This window comes from Chironomus tepperi, unplaced genomic scaffold (assembly GCF_022539635.2).
Source record: "Chironomus tepperi strain 1889 unplaced genomic scaffold, CSIRO-AGI_Ctep_v1 contig_465, whole genome shotgun sequence".
Classification (NCBI taxonomy): Eukaryota; Metazoa; Arthropoda; class Insecta; order Diptera; family Chironomidae; genus Chironomus; species Chironomus tepperi.
Window position 1 is genome coordinate 461804 of NW_027226587.1, and position 22247 is coordinate 484050.

At 31.9% G+C, this 22247-nt stretch overlaps 2 protein-coding genes across 2 annotated transcripts; both read right to left on the reverse strand.

Annotated features, from left to right (window-relative positions):
- Positions 1 to 1013: 1013 nt before the first annotated feature.
- On the reverse strand, positions 1014 to 20971 carry Mkp3 (Mitogen-activated protein kinase phosphatase 3). Its single transcript, XM_070651639.1, has 6 exons — positions 20472 to 20971; positions 20178 to 20369; positions 16815 to 16914; positions 6448 to 6832; positions 5914 to 6316; positions 1014 to 5799 (listed from the first exon to the last, which is right to left on the reverse strand). Exons 1-6 carry the CDS (start codon positions 20656 to 20658, stop codon positions 5738 to 5740), a joined length of 1329 nt encoding a protein of 442 aa, XP_070507740.1. The 5' UTR covers positions 20659 to 20971; the 3' UTR covers positions 1014 to 5737.
- Positions 20972 to 21180: 209 nt separating this feature from the next.
- On the reverse strand, positions 21181 to 21986 carry l(2)k10201 (lethal (2) k10201). The gene is made up of 2 exons (XM_070651640.1): positions 21653 to 21986; positions 21181 to 21597 (listed from the first exon to the last, which is right to left on the reverse strand). The coding sequence occupies exons 1-2, from the start codon at positions 21890 to 21892 to the stop codon at positions 21325 to 21327; spliced, it is 513 nt and encodes a 170-aa protein (XP_070507741.1). The 5' UTR covers positions 21893 to 21986; the 3' UTR covers positions 21181 to 21324.
- Between the last annotated feature and the right edge of the window lie 261 nt (positions 21987 to 22247).

Here is a 22247-nt window from a genome sequence, read left to right on the forward strand (position 1 = left end):
CTTTTTTTATACTAATAAAGTTGACAACCTTATCAATCTTTATTTCATTTTTTTCGGATTTTTTGGAGAGGAATTATTGGCATTTTTAAAACATTAACATTAGTTTTCTTGCATTAGTTTATAATTTTTTTTTTAATCCGTTTCATTGTAAAAATGTATCATACTTAATTTCACTTTTTTTTTTCTCCTGAAAGTTTCCGGAATAATTAAACCTTTAATTTATTTTATTTTAAATTTAATTGGAAGTTACTTGTGTGTTTTAATAGATAATTACTATTTTTTTGTCCGACAATTAATACGAATTTTGCTCTTTAATGGAAACAAAAAAAAAAATATTCATTTTTTAAGAGTTTCAGAACAGGCAACTGAGACAGGCAAAACCGTACAAATTCTTGATAATTTGGATGGTTTTATAAGAAAAACCGTACAATTTCTATACAATTTGTATGGTTTTATGCGAAAACCGTACAATTTTCTGGATAATTTGTATGATTTTCCTTACAAAACCATACAAATTATCAAGAATTTGTACAGTTTTTGCCTGTCATAGGCCCCTGGCTTCGCAACTCTGCTTATTTTATTATTACTGGGCATTAATTTGAGATAAACATTTTTGTTTTTTTTTTCTTTTTGCTTGATAAAAAAATAGGTATGTCCATTATTCTACATTATCCATTTCTCATATATTGTAAATAGAATATTTTTATTTTCTGTTCATTTCTTGTGTCTATTGATTGAGTTATTTTTAGCATCTATTTTTTGTTACGATCAACAGAAATTAAATATTATTTTTTTTTGTGTGTCTTTTAAGACGAAATCACTGATTTGTAGCTGTTTTATGACAAATACAATATCTCAGGACAAAAATGACAAATATTATTATTGATGGGTTTTGTTATTTAGTTGGACATAAATGTCAAGTGGTTGAATTATAGTAACAAATGTGGAGAATTTTCCACTCAAAAATCATTGGATCATCTGCACAAATCTAGGCTAATTTTTGTTATTTATAGTAGGTATGTAAAGTTTTATTGGCATTTTATTTTGAGCATTTAGACAAAATCTAACATTTTTGGATACTATGTTATTTCTATGGCTTTATTTAAAATCGTTGGAATCTACAAAAATCTTGTGCGAGTTTATAAAAGAGCTCATTTCAGTCAATCGATTCAAAGATTCAAGCCAGTCGTCCTTAAAGACACTTGTCTTAGTCCAACAGTCTATAAATCATATAAAATCACTCTTGCATGTTCAGCGTTCATTATCGCTGTAATGCCGTGAGCAGAGTGCTGTCAGAAAATAATGGCATCCGGGGTATTGAGGTTACTCTGACAGGATCAGGTTCGCTTAGCTTTTTAGCAGTTAATCTGAATTCTTCGCTCATTCGAGTGGATGTGGACTTAATTTTCACCAGAAACCAATCCTTCAATTATTACATAGATCAGACAATCATAGAACTACCCTGAACCGTATTCCATGTAAAATTTCGGTTTTAGGTTACCACCAAGGTGAGCCATGGCACAAAAGTTTGATTATCACTGTCGTTGAGTGTTGTCGATGTGATAAGGATCAACACAATGTTCACGACATTACAGTTTATTATTCTCCTTTGCCCATCATAGCTTTGCTTCGACGGGCTTCAGCTTGTTCTTCTTTATATTGAATACACAGTCTCCTATCATTGTCGTCCTTACAAAGTATGTATTCCCTAAACATGTCAATCATTAACTGACCTTTCTTCTATTAAACACTCATTAGGATCTATTTGAATCAAGGAGATAAAAATAAACACTTGATTTTCCATCATGCACACTAAGGTTTCCCGAAGACCCGGGAAGTCTCCGTCTCGGCATCGGAAACCCTTATTACAGACATGTCTTCATCCAAAACAAGCTTCTTAAAATTTTAAAAACTCCCGAATTCTTATCAATGAAAATCATTCGCACATTCCTTTCATGCTACTTTCAAATGCGTCAAAAGTATGCAAAAGCATGTCAACACAATGTAGTAGCATGCATGCAAAAAATGTTCGCATGTTCATTCATTTTACAAGCGACACTTGCTAACATGCTTCAATTCTCTATGCTTTTGATCTTTCGTTATGTTTTATTAACTATTTCATGTATGTCTTCAAAATGTTTAATATTAGTTATGTGTAGCATTATGCTGTTTCAAAACAATTTTCCATGTTTCGGGAAAAATGCACTAAAATTTTCCTGGGACTATTTTTTTGGTTTTCTACAAAAACTTCACAGGCCAGACCATAAATCAGTGATCTCACATTAAAGACACACGCATGTTTTGTTGTGCTTCAAAGCTAATAAAAAATAAAGTTTGATTGATTTGCGCGACTCGAAATGAATTTTTTTTTATCTCTTTTTTACTTTTGACATTTTAACAAAAATATTTTTCATGAGACATTCTGACCGATAACATGTAGATTCTTGAGATTAAACTGTTTTTTCATCTTTTTTTTTTAAACATCAAAGTTATTCACCTGAATTTTTATACATATTTTCCTCTATACAATTATTTTGGTTTTTTTTTTGAATTTATTTATGCTGAGATTATAACATGTGGGCTGAAATGCGTAAAAATTTTTATATGACGCACTTCATACATATCTTAATGTGTGTATTCTCTCGGAAAAAACGAAAAAGCTTTCTCCAACAACATTTAAAACAATGATTTTTTGATGATACTCAATTTAAATACTTTTTAAGCCCAACCATTAATGACATATCTGTTGACAATCCAGGGTTGATAACTAAGGTGTGAAAAAGGGTTTTTTTTTTCTGTTGTGTCAGAAATTTGACTGAACTGGGAATTTATAATGAACTAGGCGTAGCCAGGCAGATTAAAGCTTGAAAATGCCTTGGATATTTTATGTAAAAGTCGACATGACTTCTTGCAAAATTCAAGTTGTTTAAGTCATGCAAAATCTTATTCAGATATTGGTACATTAAGTAATCAACATCCTAGAGAGTATGACAGACAAAGAAAAAATTCTAAAGTTCATGACCTGCAATTTGAATGCAGTTTTCGACTGTCTCTTAAAGTTCGTCCTAGGCTTCAGGCTCGCGATTTTGGACCAACCCTTCAAAATTTACAACTTAAATAGAATTAAAAGTAATTCTTGTAACAGATTCTCAGAATTCTTTAGAATTGAAGCTTAAACTGTTTTTGTACAGACATAAAATTTGACTTCTCATTTAAAGAATTTGTCTGATTTATGCTTAGTTAAAAGTAGGTATTTAATTGACTGTATGACTAGCCATAAACTTAACATACCATAACAAGGTACACAACTGTCAGGTTTATCCATAAGAGTGGAACAGGCTACGATTAATCAACTTTATGTCTAGTTATAAACTTTAGATCTTTGAAATTTGTCATGAAAAGTCAAGTTTGTTATTAAGTATAGGGTTGACTAATTGTGAACCGTTCAACATGGATAAGATTGATAATCGTCTCCTGTTTCACTCAAGAGTCGATAAAAAATACGTTAGAGCTATATATCAGCTGAACATTAACTGGCTAAATCAAAATTAAATGGCTAAATCAAAACATATTTAATGTCCATTCGTGCCATAATTCTTCATGTAACCTCCAGACCTTGTATAGTCTGTAGAAAATTCATAAAATATTCTCAGACATATCTATATACTCAGTTAACAACCCTGGTTGACAACAATGTTTTCGTTGTTGGACGATCATAATTTATTTCATTGTATGTTCTGCATATATGATTTCATTAAGAGAGAAAGAGTTTTTTTGGGGGTTAAGTGGGGTGGGTAGGAAATATATATGTACCATTATATTATGTAATGTAAATAGATTTTTGGACAAAAAATCCTTTTCTCGTTCTCATAATCATTTCTCGCTAAAAAAAACCTACATACTCGTCTACATATTTCGTCATTCCTGCATCTTCTTCTAAAAACAACATTTCATTCTCATTCATATAAAAAAATTGTATTTTTTATATGTTTTTGTACTCATCCATCACATTCTCATTATGAAATAATAATAGCAATAATAATAATAAAAAATTTTTATAAAGGAAATTCCATTTCCTTTTTATTAATTCCTTTATGTCAAAAAAATTTTGTTTGAAAAGAAAAATAAAAAAAAATTTGCAATCATTTACATTAGAACATGATTATTAGGCGAGTATCACTTTTGATGATGGCCACTTTGAAAACAAGGAAACAAGATACATCATATGTATGTGTGTCAATAATATAACTTTTTTTTTTGTTCATTACTCATTAATCCACAACTTTTTTTAATTAATTACTTCATTTTTTTAAAATGTCATTTAAAATTCATTTCTATTATTATTTAGGTATATACTTTTTTTTTCTGGACAAAAAATTCATCCGTTTACCATAAAAAGAGCTGGGATGGGGAAATAAACAAATTTTAACCCCGAGCAGCACAAAATTGTTCATGACTTATTGTAGTTTATAATCTCATTTATTTACTAATATGTCGTCTTTTTTTGGGATTCTAAATTATTGACTTAAGCTGCTTTGTAGCTTCACATGGTAGTCAAAATAGTTATTGGAATTGGAAGTTTTTCGATTGGACATTTTTGAAGGTTTTAGTTTTGTTCTGTCTGTATTGGCATCAAATATCATTTCTTTTTGTATGAAATTGGAATCTCATGTTTACATTAACTTATTTCTAACTCTCACGGACATTAAATCTTAATACTTATGGACCATATCAGTCGGCTTTAGTTATGCGAAAACATTATTACACGAGTATTTATAGCCGTCTCAAGGATGCTACAGAAATAAAATTTTAAACAGTTTTAAAAATAAAAGGACTACCAATTATTATGGCTTATTGTGTCATTTTTTGGAAATACCTTGAGAAGATGAGGTTTCTCATAAAAGGAATAAATAAAATTATTCTAATTCCATATTTATAATTTATTTATAAAGTACCAGAAAAAAAGGTATTTTTGGATCATTTTAAATGGTTTTTTTGGTTATGTAACTTCCATTTCTAAAATTAAAAGCTCTTCAAGTCTTGCGATTTATATGGCAATGTTGTTGGATTTTGTGTCTTGATAACAGCTGTGCAATGTGCATTGCATGGGAAAATAATGTTTAAATGAGCATTGTATCATGTTCCCTAACAACCCAAGGTAGCTTAGTACTGCTCAAAGCACTTGACATGCAATTAAGAGCGCGTAGGTTCTAGTCCCAGACAGACGCAAGCGATAATGCCAGTATTAGGCCTTATCTGAGGAAGGCCATGAATTACAGTTAATCTGTACGACCAGCGTCTGTATCATAAGTAAGCATCCGAGTTCCACTCGGGCTATCTTATGGAAAATTGTCCTCTTTCTTAAGAACCTTAAGTCTAGTAAGGTTCGGAACATAATCAACTGTTCTTAATAATAACTGAAATCAACTGAATGTCCATCGAGATTCCCTTAATTTAGTAATAATTATTCAATAATTGTGCATGGAAAAAACCTAATAATACTGCATCCTTCCTAACTTTCACTTCCTAAAACAGCCAAAAAAAATCCAATCTCCAACTTCCTTCTCTAAAATTTAATTCAATTTGATTAAACGCTAAAAGTTAGTTCCAAACCAACACACAAATTTCACAAGTGTTTTTTCATTTACAAGTCGGTGCTGCTCGCGACTTAAATTGTTTTTCATGGATTCATAAAAATCTAACATAAAATTTCTAAAAATTGTCCTCAAAATTCATTTCATTTGGGCGTTGTGTTATTATCTGAGGGTGTCCAATTCTGACGAAGATCAAATTCAATACCTGAAAAATGGAGAAAAGAAACAGACAATGAATTTATTGAGTCTTAAATAAGCGGTCAATGATATATTAATGACCAAAATAAGAATAACAAGATTATGAGTAATAAAAGCCTACCTGAATCAGGTGATACACCTATATGAGACATATGAGACATTGGCTCAAGTAGAAACTCTTGTTGCATACATTTGCATTCACTCTCATTACATGCACATGAATATTTAATTTGTCGATATCTCATTGATCGATTATCTCTCAATGACGATGATACGGATGATGTGGCTGACGATGGCGTATTACTTTGATCAAATGATGAAGGTGTTGTTGCTGATGATGAGGCTGATGTCACATTCATTCTTCTATTTGGATCATTCTTTAATTGACGCTCAAATGTATAGAGTTGCTCCATAAAATGAAAATTCGGTGAAATGTCGGGTTTTCGTGCACGAACAAAAGTAAATGCTTCATTCAATCCTAAATCTTTGGCATACATAAGATACGCAAGTGTAATTGTAACCGACTGCAAAAATGTCATAAAAGAATGATTGAGAAATAATTATTATTATTATGTATTTATAGAAATTTTTATAAGAAGTGAAATCATATTAGGTAGTGATTATTTCAGTACCAAGAAGTAGAGACGAAACTTACCCTGCTTACACCGGCTAGACAATGTACCAAACACGAGACATTCTTTGCTTTGGCTTCTTCAATAAATTTTATGGCAGAAGGAAAATGTATACTTAAGTCTTGAGACCAATGATCTGTTATAGGAATTTGAAGATATTCTACTTTTCCTGTATCTTGAAATACATTAGGCAATGTCGATACATTAAGAATGTAACGAATATTGTATTTTTGTAATTTCGTCAAATCTTCACTGTGTGCTGCATTGCCTAAAAATAATCCCGGCAATATTTCAATTGGCTCACCGCCATAGGGCTCTAATGGATAATTTGATGCACTCTCATTATCCGATGATTCTGTTGAGCTGCTGCATGCTGAATCTGATAAGGGCGTTGAAATTCGTAATGATCTGTAATGAATGATAAAATAAAGAAATAATGAATGTAATATTATGTATGTATATGCATGAAAACTATTATATGAATGAACGGAATAATGAATGAATGAAATGAGTTACATCATGAGAAAAATGCATTCATTAAAAAACTACTATGAACAGTTGTTTCTCTTGCAAAACTGAATGAATGAAACACGAATGAATGGAGGAGTAAGAATTTAGACTAGTCTTGTGCACTTGTTGACTTAAGCGCAAAATATACATTTTTTGTGGCGCTGGTTTGAGTTTATGTGTGGATAAAATAGAGAACGACAGCTTGTGTTGGCAATATTGGATAAGATTGATTTTATGAATGGAATATTGATTTACGGCAGTGCCTAGTAAGCCCTACAAGACAAACGGCGTAAATAAAGTCGGTGTGACTCTCTAGAAGACATGAATCCGACCTTTAGTAAGAGTCACGCCGGTCTATAGATACAGATTTAACCTTTTCTACATAATATACCTTTTGGGAGCCATGCTTAACAAGTTGATGACTTATGACATTATAAATTTGATATTAAAATTTCAAGAAGATCTGAATTTGTTAATAAGAATTCTGTGACCCATCTACATGCTGTAAGACGTCATTTCTTAGTCATTTCGAGAATTTTGTACCGCTTCCCAGACTAAAAGCAATGAAATCATAGCTGATGCACCTTATAATTCTCGAAAATCACATTTTAAACTTTTTTTATTCATTAAATCCCCACAGCATCTGCTTTTGAAATGTGATTTGTTCCACGTGTTGAATTTAAAAGGTATACTGTATTTTTCACGAATGAAAAATCAAAAGTTTGGAGGAAGTATAACATTTCCTAATATCTGTGTCGAGTCAGTAAACTCGATCAACACTCGACATTCACATGTGAATGACTAATCAGTGAGTAAATTGCATGCTTATGCAAAAATGTGCTAAGAAATATGTATGTTGGTAGTAAAGTAATAATGAAATATTATATCAAGTCTCTCTTTTCTTATTCAATCAGTTTTCACACATCGCATATTCAAGTTCTACTCAGTTTTTGTGGGCAGACCGGAATTTCTCATGTAATTTTTTTTTAAAATTCAGTTAAAATAATTTTTTTTATGGGCAATTATAATTTATGAGAAATTCCACGCATACAGTAAGACAGAGTGAGACAGAAGGAGCAGCATTAAAAAAAGTAGTTTCCAAGAAAAGATGGAAGCATGAATAAAAATAACAATTGAAATCCGACTTAACAATAATAAACCGTCCCAAGACAATTCATTCATTCTTTTGTTATTTTAGTTCCATCCGCTTTCTGATTGTCTTTCCATCCTTCTCACACATTTTATGTGATTTTTTGTTTTTTGAATTTTTCTGTACATTTGAAATAAATAAATAAAAAAATCAGTGAAAAAAAAAAAAACAAAAAATTCCATACTACTCGTCCATTGTCAATGTACATTTCTTCCGGTTGACGATTTGTTAGACCGGATATATTTACCATCCATTCCATCCAACGCACAAAACTCAACAACAACAAAAGAAAGAATTATGGATACATTGAGTACCATAAAGAGCACACTCACACACACACACACACATATAGTACAGAATAGAGCTGAGAGAGGAAAAGATATTTATATCACTTCCCATCAAAAAATAACATCAAACAAACGGCAGTTTTCAATGTCAGAAAATAAATTTATTGAAAGAAAAAGGAAAAGAGAATGCTTAATGTTTCCGAGGGCTTTATAGAAAAAAACATAGATTTGGAATGAGTGAAGAAAGCACATAGCTACCGAAAATAACATCCCCCATCACTCCCTCCCAACCTTTCAATATTATACATATTTTTTTTTGCTTGCCTCCTCATCTTCAGCTTCGTTTCGTACGAAGAAATGAGAAAAGAAAAAGCAAAATTCTTGCTAAAGATTTTACGTCATCGACCGCCCGCTTACCCGACTGATTCATGATAAACGAAATTTTTCTCTATCTCAGTGTCGTTTCTTAACATTTTTTTTTGTTGTTGCTGTTTCTATTCTTCTCTCGTTAAATGGCATTAATGCACGCGCTTTTTTTGCGTTATAGGAGATGAATATTTAAGGATATCCAGAGGTGTACTTAACCTGTCGATTTGATCAAAGACTATCCTTTGTTTAGGCAAGCCTATCATTGCCATATCCATAGGTTATGCCTAGACAAAGTCAAAAGCTCCCATGATACAGCTAGGCACCTATCAGACATTTTGGGGATTGGGGAAGCCGAAGTCTGTCTCCGAAGCTGACCAAATGTAAAGTGTGTACCTTCTCGTGGTATCCCCTGCTATCACCAAACACACCGCTGGCGACCGAAGCTGTGCCGGGATATGGACTCTAAATAGTAGATTAAAATCCTACTCAAACCCTCGCTTGTAGGGTGGCAGCCCCACAAACAAGCTAGGGATAGCAGGCTTACAACTTGCTATCTCCGTACCCAACCTGTCCAAAGAAAGCTACAACCTATCAGACAACTCTGAGTATATCCATGTTCTAATGCTACTTTTGCTGTGATTATAGAAAAAAAACATCTAGCATTGTGTGTAATAAAAACAATACAGCAATATTTAAATTACATTCCCACACACATGCTTATTGAACGGGGCACACAAAAAGCGCAAACAGATTTATGCAGTCAAAAAAGACAATCGCTTATTTTGCAAACCAATAAATTGGCATTTTTTTTTCTTGTTTAATTTAAAAGAAATAAAAATATATTTAAATGGATAATGGGCAGAGGAGAGACATAAAGACTTTTAAAAAAAAATTGAACAGAATGCAAGTCACTTCCTTTCATAAAAGGCAGAAGAATTGATGGCAATTCACGTGTTTTGATGAATTATTAATTTCATCGCCCATTCTCCAGCAGGAATGGCGTCATTGTCTGCATTTTATCCGTTTTTACAAAAAAAGATTTGATGATTTTACTATTCGTGTTCAATGGCTGTATGGAAGCAATCAAAATGGAAGTTCACAAAAAGGAAAGGATTTCTTATTTCCATTTGTTTGTTTGTTCTCTAAATTTAGAAAATAATCTTCCGAAAATCTAAAAATAATCCTCTGTTGCTGAAGCTTTAAAGCGAACAAAAAAAAAGTTGTTTACACATTTCTAATATATTTTTTTTCCTTTTTGAAATGTTTCTCAATTTTCTGTACGATCCACTTTTGGGAAGCGTAAAAGGCAAGGTGGCGCATTTTGTCTTGACTTATTAAAGATATTGAGGTATCTGGTTTTGATTTTCTGATTAAAATAACATTATTAAAATTTCATGAAGTGTTCCGATCGGCACATATTAAAGTATTGGCTCCACAGCAACAAGGTGGCACTATACTTAGAACCAAGTGACAGTCACTTAACAAAAATACCCAAATTTGTCAGTTATTGGTCCAAATACTACCACCTTGATGCCATGATCGCCACATTTCAACATGTACCTCTCGGGTCTCTATTAAAATATGCTAATTAAGTTCAAGTGAATAGATTAAACTTTTCTGAATTAAATCGTTAATTGTGTATAATTCAAATTATGGAATAACTTAAGTTTCATCAAAATCTAACTAAATTTTGTAACAAAAATACTCATTGATTGAAAGTCAGAACAGAAGCATTAATCATGACATTTAAAAATTAAAATCAATTAAGGATTCACTTGAAGTTTAAGACAGGAGAATCATTACACCATAATTGTAAAGGTCTCGTCAAAGTTCTTGAAACATTCCACACACAATGTCCTGTAATTACACAATACGTGTAGGTTTTATTGTCTTAAGGTGGATTTAACTCCAATTTATTGAAAATTTACGCAAATGAAATTTTAATTTGATTTTTGAATCACTTAACATTTGCTATAAGGTAACATCTACAGACATTATAAATGGAATCAGCTTTGAACAAACTTAGTGACAGAGCCGGTAATAGAGTCAGATGTTAGGCGTTTTGTAGAAACCTAGGTTCCACATCGGAGCATGGCTACAGTAAGTAAGTAAGTAATAAATTAAATCAATTTTAGATAGGTTTCTTGTTATGGTATATTGATACTAATTGTCATGTCTAGCTCTACGACATAGTGCATCACGATGACATTGCCTGTCTTGTTCTAAGGATGAGTAATGCAATAAGTAAGTATAGTAAATGTTGTCGTGTCGTTAACATTCAATATAATGATTGAGAGATTGGTCTCTGGTGGGAATTGAACCCATGGACTCATAGAAGAATGATATAGACATCCGGTCAGTTGCCCGAGTCACTCAACCACAGAGGCCTTACTGTTGCACTAGCAGATTTCAGATTGTACTCTTCTTAGACCAAAAGTGTGTTGCTGCAAGCTCTGGAGGTACTAAAGTGACATACACATTTTAAGCTTGACTATCTTAGTTCCATAATTCAGTACGATGTCCTCATCACGTAGTTAGTAAATCATTCTTTAATATCAGATGAGATTCAAAGCCGTTCGCTTCAAAACTCAATTCCATGACTGATATAAAAGAGATATTGCCATAGTTACAAAATTTTTTTTCTTACAAATTTAGCAATGTTGAACAAATAAAGCGCAGGTAGTTTCAAGTAAATCAGCTCGATCAGCCTAGATTCTCATAATCCATTTTGACCTTTTTATAACTTCCATTAAAGCTTTCATACGTGATTGCAAACCTTGTTTTAAAAACCATAAAACATATAATTTCCCAAGAATCAGCTAAAATTTTCTTTTTAAACAAAATCTGAGTTTTATTGTATCCAACATTACGAATTTTTTGTCTTTTTCAATCAAATAAACTCAACTCTCGAGAGTTGTTTACATGTGGGCGAGAGAAGCATTGTTGAAATAAAAATTTTTTCAATTCAAAATCAAAGTGTATTTTGGTTATCAAAATTCCATAGCATTAATTATCTTCTCATCAAAAAATGATGCTTCTTCTTCTTTTCATCTTTAAAAAAGCTCAGAGAAGAGCTGTAAATGTAGCAATTGCTTGTAGAGATTGTATGACAATATTGAGTGTGTGTATCATCGAGGGTAGGATGATTGGTTGAAATGAAAGTGCGTATATATATTTTTTGCCATGAAACAAGTCACCCACGCACAGACAGCAGAATAAAAAAAGATTTTTGTTTTTTCGGGTGGAAAATGTTGAGGTGGGTTGGGATGGAATGGGTGAGCAGCAAGAGAAGAAAAAAAAAAGCGAAATGAAAATTTTTCACAATGAAAAGCATCCCCAAACCTACTCGCTGTGTATCATGACGCCTACACAAGAAACTGTGTATATATATATATTTCCAACCACTCTTCTTAGAAAGAAAACGAGAGATTGAGCATGAGAGAAAGTAAAATTACAAGGATGCGAGAAATCTGAAGCAATTTTATTTCATTTATTTTTTTCATTCAACTTTTTTTTTGTGTTTAGTTCCTATGGAAATACTTTCATTTAAAGTAAACTTATACCACGACTAAGACTGAGTCGAGGTGGCTCGGTGGCGGAATAACGAATAAACTAGAAGCATACTCATGAGGATACTCACAGAATTGAGCATGCTCAGTCATATTAATTGTATATCCTCATCAGCATGATTATAAAAGTCATGAGAATCAATCATTGTCAGTAAGGGAAAGGTTTCGTACTTTGGTGCCTAATTATTGTGATATCAACCAAGCGGTCATGAGTTCGAGGCTCGGCAGAAGAAGCTTTTTCATTTGTCCTTTTTCGAATCATATGCTGTGTAATTGCGGCTCACAGTCTCCTTTTGAAGACAATAAGCTGATAATTGAGTCATCATGGGAGTATATAGTCATAGATAGTGACTCTGATCTCACTATAAACTGAAGGTCTACTGAGTGCAGTGGTCTGGCACACCCTCACACCCCTAACAGGCAAAATGCATGACTTCATACTATAGAATGACCACTATGGTACCAATAAGCGGTCTTTATGTCTGTTAATGCTCATCAAATATTCATTAACCCAAAAACGCCCTAGCCACAGCTCTGGATCTCAATGATCTGAATAGCTTAAGGTTTCTCTTAAACCACGACTCGATCACAAACAAGACAACAAAAGATGTTAGTAAATTAAGCTAATTTTACAATATATTAGCATCTGTCTATAACTGGTCACTCACTCGATCGACGATGCACGTGTTTCAATGGCACGCTATATTTAAATTATCTCTTGTTTCTGCTATGTATCGCTACTCTTTCAATATCCAAAAATAACAAAATATATATATATATATATAGTTACATGGTATACCATTCCATGCCCACCCACATGGCTTATTGGAAAGAAATCTTTCAATAATAATAGCAATAATAGTAATGTAGAATGATATTGAAGAATTAATTCTGTTTGACATTCTTTGGCATCCATGTGTATATACCTATCGTACTGTGAAACATGTAAAGAAAGAAAAAAACTTCATTTCTCACTTGCTTATTCATTCACCCACATCCAAAGTTTATTTATACTGAGACGGCGTAGAAGAATATATACATATTCACGTAAAGTATATCATTCAAAAAAAAAAAAAAGTATAACTCTATTTTTGAGTCGTAAAACATTTCATTGATTTTGGTTTTTCATGAATGAACGGAGGGAGTGAGTGAGAGAGAGTGTAAAAAAAAGAGGGGAATGAAGGAGAAAGAAAAGAAACTGAATGAATGAATGAGTAAAAAAAATATTCGCATGTGTATTATTATTAGTAAGCTTCAATTGACATGAAGTTTATAAAAAAAAAAAATTTAAGTAACACTCACGTTTTTGAGTCACTCGTAAGACCAATTTGTGTATTGTTGTTATTTTTATTAACGAATGAGCAATAAAATGCTAAATAGTAGATACCACGTATATTTTGGGGACTTGGAAGATGATTTTTCAGTTTTTTCTCTAATTCAATGTTAATTATACGCTTTGTCGGAAATTATGACTCAAAACCTTTATTTTTGGTGTGTGAAAATTAACTTTTAGTAATTGGAATTAGCTTGAAAACGGATGTTCCATTTTTGGATATCTGACTGCTTGTTTTTCACATCACTTACTTAAAGTAATTGTAAGTGTTAAAAATCGGAACTTCATCAGTTGCTAGCAATAAATGCGCATGCTTAATGGGTACAATAGTATATTTACGGTATCAGGTGAAAGTTCCTTGTGATCATTAAGATATCCGTTCATGTAATACCAAAGATCCTTTTTGTAATATGGTTATGGACTAAAATTGTCATATGGTATGTTATATGAGGCACAATAAGGGTACATGCTTATAAATAGATCTTAGTTTCAACTATTAAATCTACCAAGAATTCACGTTCAATTTCAAGCTTACAAAACAGCTCATTGTTGATTATTGAACCTTTTATGACAAACTCACGTGTAAATGATAAGCTATCAGTTTTCCGATAATTTATCAGTAATCCTATATGCAATAATCTGACCTTCTAAATATAACTGCTTTATTGATGGGATTTAATAAAAATTCCACAAAAGTAAGCAGCAGTTTTGGAAATAGAAGCTTTAATTTCCAGTCAATAACTTTAATGAAGTGATTAATCTGAAGATTGTGATCAGAATCATCATAGAGTTCCACAGATGTCCAGTCTGTTACATAAATAGCTCAGCTACGCAGGCTCTACTCTATATTTGGTTGTAGGTTAGCAACCTGGCTAGCAACATCCAAGCTCATTTTACTAGTATTTAATTGAGATCATTTGAACTACCCAAAAGCCATAAAACTCAACATTTTACAGTCATGAAATAAGACAGAATCAACAAATGGATCCTATAAATAGATCTCGTATTTATTTTACTATAATTAGTAAACTTTTTCATCATTTTTCTAGAAACAAATAGCAAAAAAATTTAAACACAAATTCTTGCATGTAAGTCGAGGCTTTGTTTATTTAGGACTTTTACAAGCATTGGCAATGGCAATGGCAAATTTAAACTCCGGCTATTTATAAACTCAAACAATTTAAAACTTGGAAAAATTAGAACAAAAACAACAAAAAATTTTGTTCTGGGTGGTTCTGGGTAAGAGCCACTCAGCGTTAAATTGGTATAGAGTGGATGCTTAATTTTTTAAAAAATAAATTCTAAATTTAGACTGCCTTTAATCATTCCGTTTTATTTATCAAAGAAGCCTTAAACCGCCTTCTGTCACAAGCATAAAAATTCATGAAGCATCTTTAATGTTTTTGGAAATCCATTAAAAAAAAAAGTTTTTCATGAAAGTCAATATTTTTCTCGAATTTTCATTCAATTGAGAATCTCTAGAGCTTCTTTTCCACAAATTTCCTTTCGTTCTAAAACATGAATGGACACGAGTTTTATATCAACAGATTTATTTTTACCACAAGCAATATTTGCTCAATTTTCTAGCCGTCCAAAACTTTTAGACCAAGGATAATAAAATAAAACTTTTGTTTTTTATGTGGTCCAATCGTAAATATTCAAATTCATTAAAAATTTATTACTCAATACCTTTTCCAGGTGACTTGTCTTGATATTGCATTCTTGCTTTAGTCCTGAATCTGGACATTTTATGGCAGATTGGTAAAAGTTTCAATCTATAAATATTAAACCACAAGTATGTAAGAGATACAGTTGTTTTGCAGAAGGTTGTGTCTAAGCATGTGAACAATCTTGATCAATCTTGAACAGATCATAATCAAGCCTTAAACAAGTTAAAGTTAGATCTGTTGTAGAAATAAGAGCAATTTGTTTATAACGGTCATTTGAAATTGCAATATTATTTATTGTGCATAGTTGAAAGCCCTTTCTCATACAAAAATTCAGTTTGTTTTTGAACTCCGAAGAATAAACATCATTGTGAACATTTAATTATCAATCTCAGATCTATTCTAGCCCTAACCAGCAAAAAGACCGCTTTTTGGTACCGTAGAGGTCTTTCTGTACAACCAAAGCATGCTCTTTGCCTGCTAGGATAGTTGAATTAAATATTGCATAATTTGTTAAATTTAAAGACTAATAATCTACGTATGCGTAATAAATTTGTCTCAGTTCCCACACCCGAGTGCCTTTTTACAGTCAGATTGCATACATCAACATTGAAGAAGTATGCTGTTACACGTGCGGCAGCAGTAAAAGTGAGTTCTACGACTTGAAATTCCCCAATAGCATTTGTAACATTTTTTTCTTAGAAATTCGTCTTCAATTTTATGTTCTGTGACCACACGATAAAAGAATTTTTGTTCTCTTGTCCACCTCCACAACACAAGTCAGCACCTACTTGTCAAGTCATTTGTGTTTGTAATTCAATTACAGTCGTTCTTTTTTTTATCGAACAAATTTATTATGATTCATTTTTGACATTTTTGAGTTTGAAGAGGAAGCAGAAAAAATTGAGTTAAAAATCATGTGTATGTTAAGATGCTGAAGATTTTTCTTTTTTTTTCGGCAAAATATTTCCGAATGACGCAATTCCAACCTCCATAGAGTGGAGTATACGCAGAAGAAACAGTTAACGATTGAAGGTGGATAGATAGGGAAATTCCATTACTACTTATAAAAGGCAAAAAGAGAAAGAGAGTGAGAGGCAACAACAACAACAAAAAAAAAGCTTCATCGAAATTTTTGCTTGAGCCCACGCACACATAATGGCATGGAATATAAAAAAAAGAGAAAATGAGAGTATGAAGAAGACAACATTTTTCATCTTATCAACCACTGAAGCCAAGTAAAAGTCAAGGCAAGTCGGTTAAATAAAATTCCACACGACATAACTTTTGCATGCAATTTTCCATCTGATTAGATTCTCTGTGTGGTTGAGACATGAAATAAAAGGCACACAAAAAGCTTTCACGAGACTCAGTCGCTCATAAAATTCATTTCTATTTATCGATTTGCTCACAGGTCGTTCCTTTCTTTCCACTGTGGCGTCATAGTTATCGCAAAAAAATACGCTCATGACTTTAACTCTTTTTCTATCGTTCATGTCACTTACCTGAGACCCATAAGCTGTTCTGTTGAGTTTGATTGCATGTTATTTGTGCGTTCGTCTTCGCACCATTCAGGAAACGCAGACTGAAAAGTTGCAAATCCATCTAAATTGTAGAAAGAAAAAGGATAAGAAAAAGAAATCAATATTTATAGTTCCATTTGACTTTTTTATTTTACTAAATCAAGCTGAGATAGTAAAAAAATAATCGTAGACGTCAATGCGGCATGGCGCTAAAGCGCAATCTTCCCTTCCAATTAAATTTTCCGTTGAGATGTTTTTGATTAAATTATTTTTGATAAATTACAATAATTTTATAATATAATACAACGAAGAAAACATGTACATCAAGGTCAAGAACATGATGAGAATATTAGGAGGAGAAAAAATAAAATTGTGCGTTGGTGCTGGAAGGTAAATTACAAATCTACGCAGTAATTTCTTGCCTGTACCAGCAATTATTTAGAAAGCAGACAGAATGGCAAATAAATGGGAAATTTAGGATGACAATAGTAACTCTGGTTGTCTATAATTTTTTATGTCTAGACTCGATTTTTTAATTAGATTGATATTTTTGGGGATGAAAGGGATTGGAATCATATCCTTTTGTAGCATAACCTAGAAATCTACGAATTTTGTATGGAAAGGTCGACATCGGTCAAATCATCTCGACTCCATGTATTCGCATCGGAATCGAGCTCTTGCATAGCCAGACTATTAGAATGCTAGTTTAAAGGAAGCCTAAAGCAATTCTAAGTTCATATGCTTACTCTAAGATTTACCGTAGCTAGTAAACTGATGTCTTTCAAGAGTTAAAACCAATAGTCTCTGATGGAAGCCCCAGGATACCCCAGCTCCTTTGCATAAATATGTAGCCACCTGTAATGTCGTAAGCATTATCCGACTACTCATAATATCGACATCATTCTTTGTAATAATTGAGAATTCTTCCTTTTGTGGGAGTCAAACCCACGTTTTTCCACAAAAGAGAAGATTACAGATATTCGGTCTGTTGCCTAACCAGTCGGCCACCGAGGCAATACTCTTGCACTGGAAAATTCGCCTACATATGACTCAAAACCCGACATTCCACCTCCAACACCCACACAGATCTAAGTTGCATGGTTTCCGTATTATCAATACTCTGCTACATAAGTAAACTGATATCTGGCATGTGGCATAATATTATAGCTGTATGACTGCAATGAAGCTTCAATCATGACATATAATTCAAAATTGATTATGCTTAAAATACCCTAGATCCTACTTTGATAAGATTTTTAGATCATTTCTGGATCTTTTTTGCTTCCCAAAATTTAAACAAGCTTCTGTAGGTGCTATAAGCCAATATTAACTTCAAAACTAATCTCAGCTACCTGAAGTCATCTCATTCAATAATCCAGTTCCTCTACAAATGTCATTAAATTCATCCACAATCCACCCAAACCTCAGTCAACAAGACACAATTGTTTCTACATCCTATGCTAAGTACGAAGAACAATAAGAAGGAGAGGAAATCCATTTATCGTACTGGAAGATCGTAAAAAAAAGCGAATGAAATGAAAGAAATAAAAACTAAAAGTTTTCATAACATTAAAGGTCATTTCATTCATTTCCAGATTATTTAGTAATGACGTTCCATTTTATACATTTAAGAAGCATTATTTTGCAGAGATTAGCATTTTCCACGCGATGGCGTGCGCTATAAAAAAAAGATGGTCTTCAATTTATTCATCATTTTAGTTATATACCGAAAAAAAAAAAATTGAATGAATGAATGGAACTGAATGAATGAATGAACGAAAGAAAAGAAAATAAAGTTATTACGTCATCAAATTTTTTTTTTGGTGTATATGTGTTTGTTTGTTGTGCTTAGTATCTACATTGTACTGTATAGATATATATCTTCTCACCCATTCTGAGCGTCTGAACAGAAAAAGAATTGTTTCATAGTCAGTAACAAATGGAGGAGATGAGTAACGTGTATACATTAATGTGAACAGCTTCATTGAAGGGAAATTCGGCAATAGATTAAATTTCGTTCCTATACGAGTAAAGGCAGCCAATTTTTTTGTATTTTTCGATAAAACTCTAGACACCCACGCAAAGTTTACATTAATGCGGTAATGTCATCAGCAGGATACGTAAGCTATTTCAACCCATTTTCATTCATTATTCCATACTCAGATCCAGTTGATAATAGCAAACTTTACTGCTTTTCCCCCCTAGATGCATGTAGAATGAGACAGAGTGAGACAACAGTTTGTTTCATGTAAATCAATTGAGTCAATTGTAGTAAATTTAGAGCTTTTCCTCAGTCACAAAACATAAGAGAAATTGAGGAGACATTTGAAATTAAATTGATTCTTATGAAAAAAAGAAATAAAGGAATTTGAGTCGCGTGATAATGCACATTGAAATGTTTTATGGATGTCAAATTTCGTGACATTTTATAGCTCTATCAAAATAAAGAACCGCAAGCAAAAAATAAAAAAGCTTAAATGAAATACAATATAGATAGAAAAAAATATGAATGAATTCATTCATTCATTCGTTACTTCCATTCACTAAATTATGTGTTGGCTTTAATTTTTTATATCATTTATATGTATGCATTAATTGTATTAGTATTCGGTATGAAATGAAAATCATTGTTGCAAATGTGCAAAATGTCCATTGAGAATGTGAATATATAAAATTCCATATAGAGCACAACTTGTTGGCAGTAACACAGGAAATTCAAGTGCGAGCGAGACAGACTGAATTTTGTGACTTGAATGGAATGCTTTTCATATATACAGGGATGAATAATCGCTATATTAACCATGTGCTATCTACCACAGTGTAGATTATCTAGGATCTCTTTTTTATGACTCAATATTTACGTACTGTGCTGAATAAATTACACTTATAAGTATTGTTGTTGTTGTTGTCTGGAAGTGTCACTACCTGATATTTTTATGGCTTTTATGACACCCCTGGATGGAGCAGAGAATAAAAAAAAAAACTGAATGAACCGCCCGCCCACGCATATTTCATAAAAACTTCCAACACATCCACAAGTCGAAAAACTTTTCTTTCATTAATTTATTATTTTTTGTTCCTTTTTTTGTTTTTCACTTGAATTAAAATTAATAATAATTGGGATGTAAATCTACCTAGGATGATGAGGAAAAAGAAGGAAGAAAATTAATGCCTGACTTAGTCGCGCACAATAGAAAGAGAAAGAAAGTAAAAAAAAAAAGATTTTTCCTTCGTTTTATGAATGAAATTTCAATGGATGAAAAGAAAGAAAAAACGGCATGAATGATGTAAAAATGGAAGGGAAGGGCCGCAGAAAACGAGAAAAAAAAAATAATATCAACTCACCAGCTAAACAAACTACTCGTATTTTTTTGTCATTGAATTCAGCCATCAATTTTCTCGATAATATATGAATTATATCTGGGCTATTTAAAGCTGGACTATTGTGGTATAGAACGAATAATGTCTGTATATTCATTCCGAGAATTCGATTTTTTAGATCCTTGCATTTAATCGTACTGAATAAGTCAATTTTGCCTGTGTGTGAGTTTTTCATTTTTGAGATGAAAAAAATGAGAAAAAAAAAAAATTGGAATGAGAATTAAGTTAGTCAGCAAAAGTCAGACAATCTTTAGGTACCTTCTTTAAGTCGCCGAAGCATAATCGTTGGAATGCTGATATTAGCTGAATGTTTAATATGACTGACTGCATAATCATTAGCACTTCGACAATCCAAAATTATTATTTCCTTCTTATTTGGATTGCAACTACGTAATTCACTTATTAAATTATTTTTATCAATTAATTCGATCTCTGTGTCGGGCATTTTTGTGCTTAATATTTTAATATATGATCCAATAAATTCACAAATTAAATAAATCACAAATTTTTTTTTTATTCTTTTCTTTTCTTATAAATTTTTTGTGCCTTTAACTTCTTTTCATCTATAATATTATTTAGCTCTTATTATGCCTTTTATTATTTATTTTATATGCTTCACTTAACGTTTTATGATTTCATTCCATCACATTGAGTTATGTGTTTTATGATTCACTACACTAAATTGCATTAATTGTCACAATTAATGGCTTAAACGAAAAAATTTATAATCTGAATCACTGTAAAGATATTGTATGAATGAATGAAAAAAAAATGAAAGAAAGCACAAAATGCTAAGGGAATTCATGAATGTGAGGCTTGTTTGTTGAACCCTGAATATTTTACATCACAAATCTGTCAGACCCTACATTAATTTTAAATCTTTGTTGAACCCTGATTACTGTTGATTCATGTTTTTTGTCTAACTTTTATGTTTTACTTCCTTAACAATCTTAAGCTACCTAATTCATAAATTTATTGGATTTCCGCATGCAAATTTAATTTATTTCATAATAATTTCAACATAAAATAACATAAAACTTATGCTTCTCTCAGAGAACCCTCAAAACCCTGCCCTTTTCGATATGTTTAAAACATACAGCATAAAATTCCTTTATGTATCTGGAAGTACATCCATTAATTCCTTCATATCAATTTTTGTTTGACCACTAGATTTAAATGTTCTTTGAGATCTATGTCCGAAATGGAAGTTTTTAATTTGTGACGATGGTGGTGACTTCTTCTTGTTGATTTCTGGCTCTTGCTTCTTTGCATGACTATTTTCAAATGGGAAATCGTGTGGGAATTTGTGTTGGCTGATACAGTGATTCTTTCGTTCATCGGGATCATTTGATTTAAATTGACAAGCTTCTAGGAAGCACTTAAACTGAATTAGAGAAATTAGACCTGGCAATTCTGGATGTTAATTAAATCATACTTACACTTGGTATCATATTCTTCCTTAGTTCAAAAAATGTATCATGATTCTCAGATACATGCAGATCCAAATGATGACTTGACATTAAGTTTTTCTTGCAGAATTCACATGTGTAACTAATGCTATTGTTTGTTAAATTAATTATTTCATGAATTCCTAGCTTTTCAAATTTCTCGAATTTTATTTCCTCATTTCGTTGACTTTGCCTTAATAATATCTCTCTGATTTCATCCGCTGAATACATTTGAGGATTTTGTGATGACTGATGATTTGATTAATCTAAATCAATGTTAATTAGACTTAATTTGAGGATCTTGTGGATTTAATGTTTACAATTTGAAAACTCTACAAAGTTTAAAATTCAAATTTTTAAAAATACGTTGATACTTTTTCTGATTCAAGCTTGAAATTAACATTAAATTATGAGATTGAGATGCAGAATTGTACATGGTTACTTAAGATTTCAATTTCTGGTTGTAATGAAGTTTAAAGATTTGTCTGAAACGATAAAACAATGTAAAATTTCAAATTGTAGAAATCAATGCAAAGTTGATTTCCCCTTACCAATTTGTAGAGTTTATTGAAATTTGATCAATTTT

Bases quoted from the DNA above. Each gene is read 5' to 3' on its own strand.
- Mkp3 (XM_070651639.1), bottom strand. From the start codon at position 20,658: ATGCCCGACACAGAGATCGAATTAATTGATAAAAATAATTTAATAAGT. The intron at 20,370-20,471 runs GTACCTAAAGAT...ACTCACACACAG, and splicing joins GCTTCGGCGACTTAAAGAAG to GCAAAATTGACTTATTCAGT. The intron at 6,317-6,447 runs GTAAGTTTCGTC...ACATTTTTGCAG, and splicing joins GTCTAGCCGGTGTAAGCAGG to TCGGTTACAATTACACTTGC.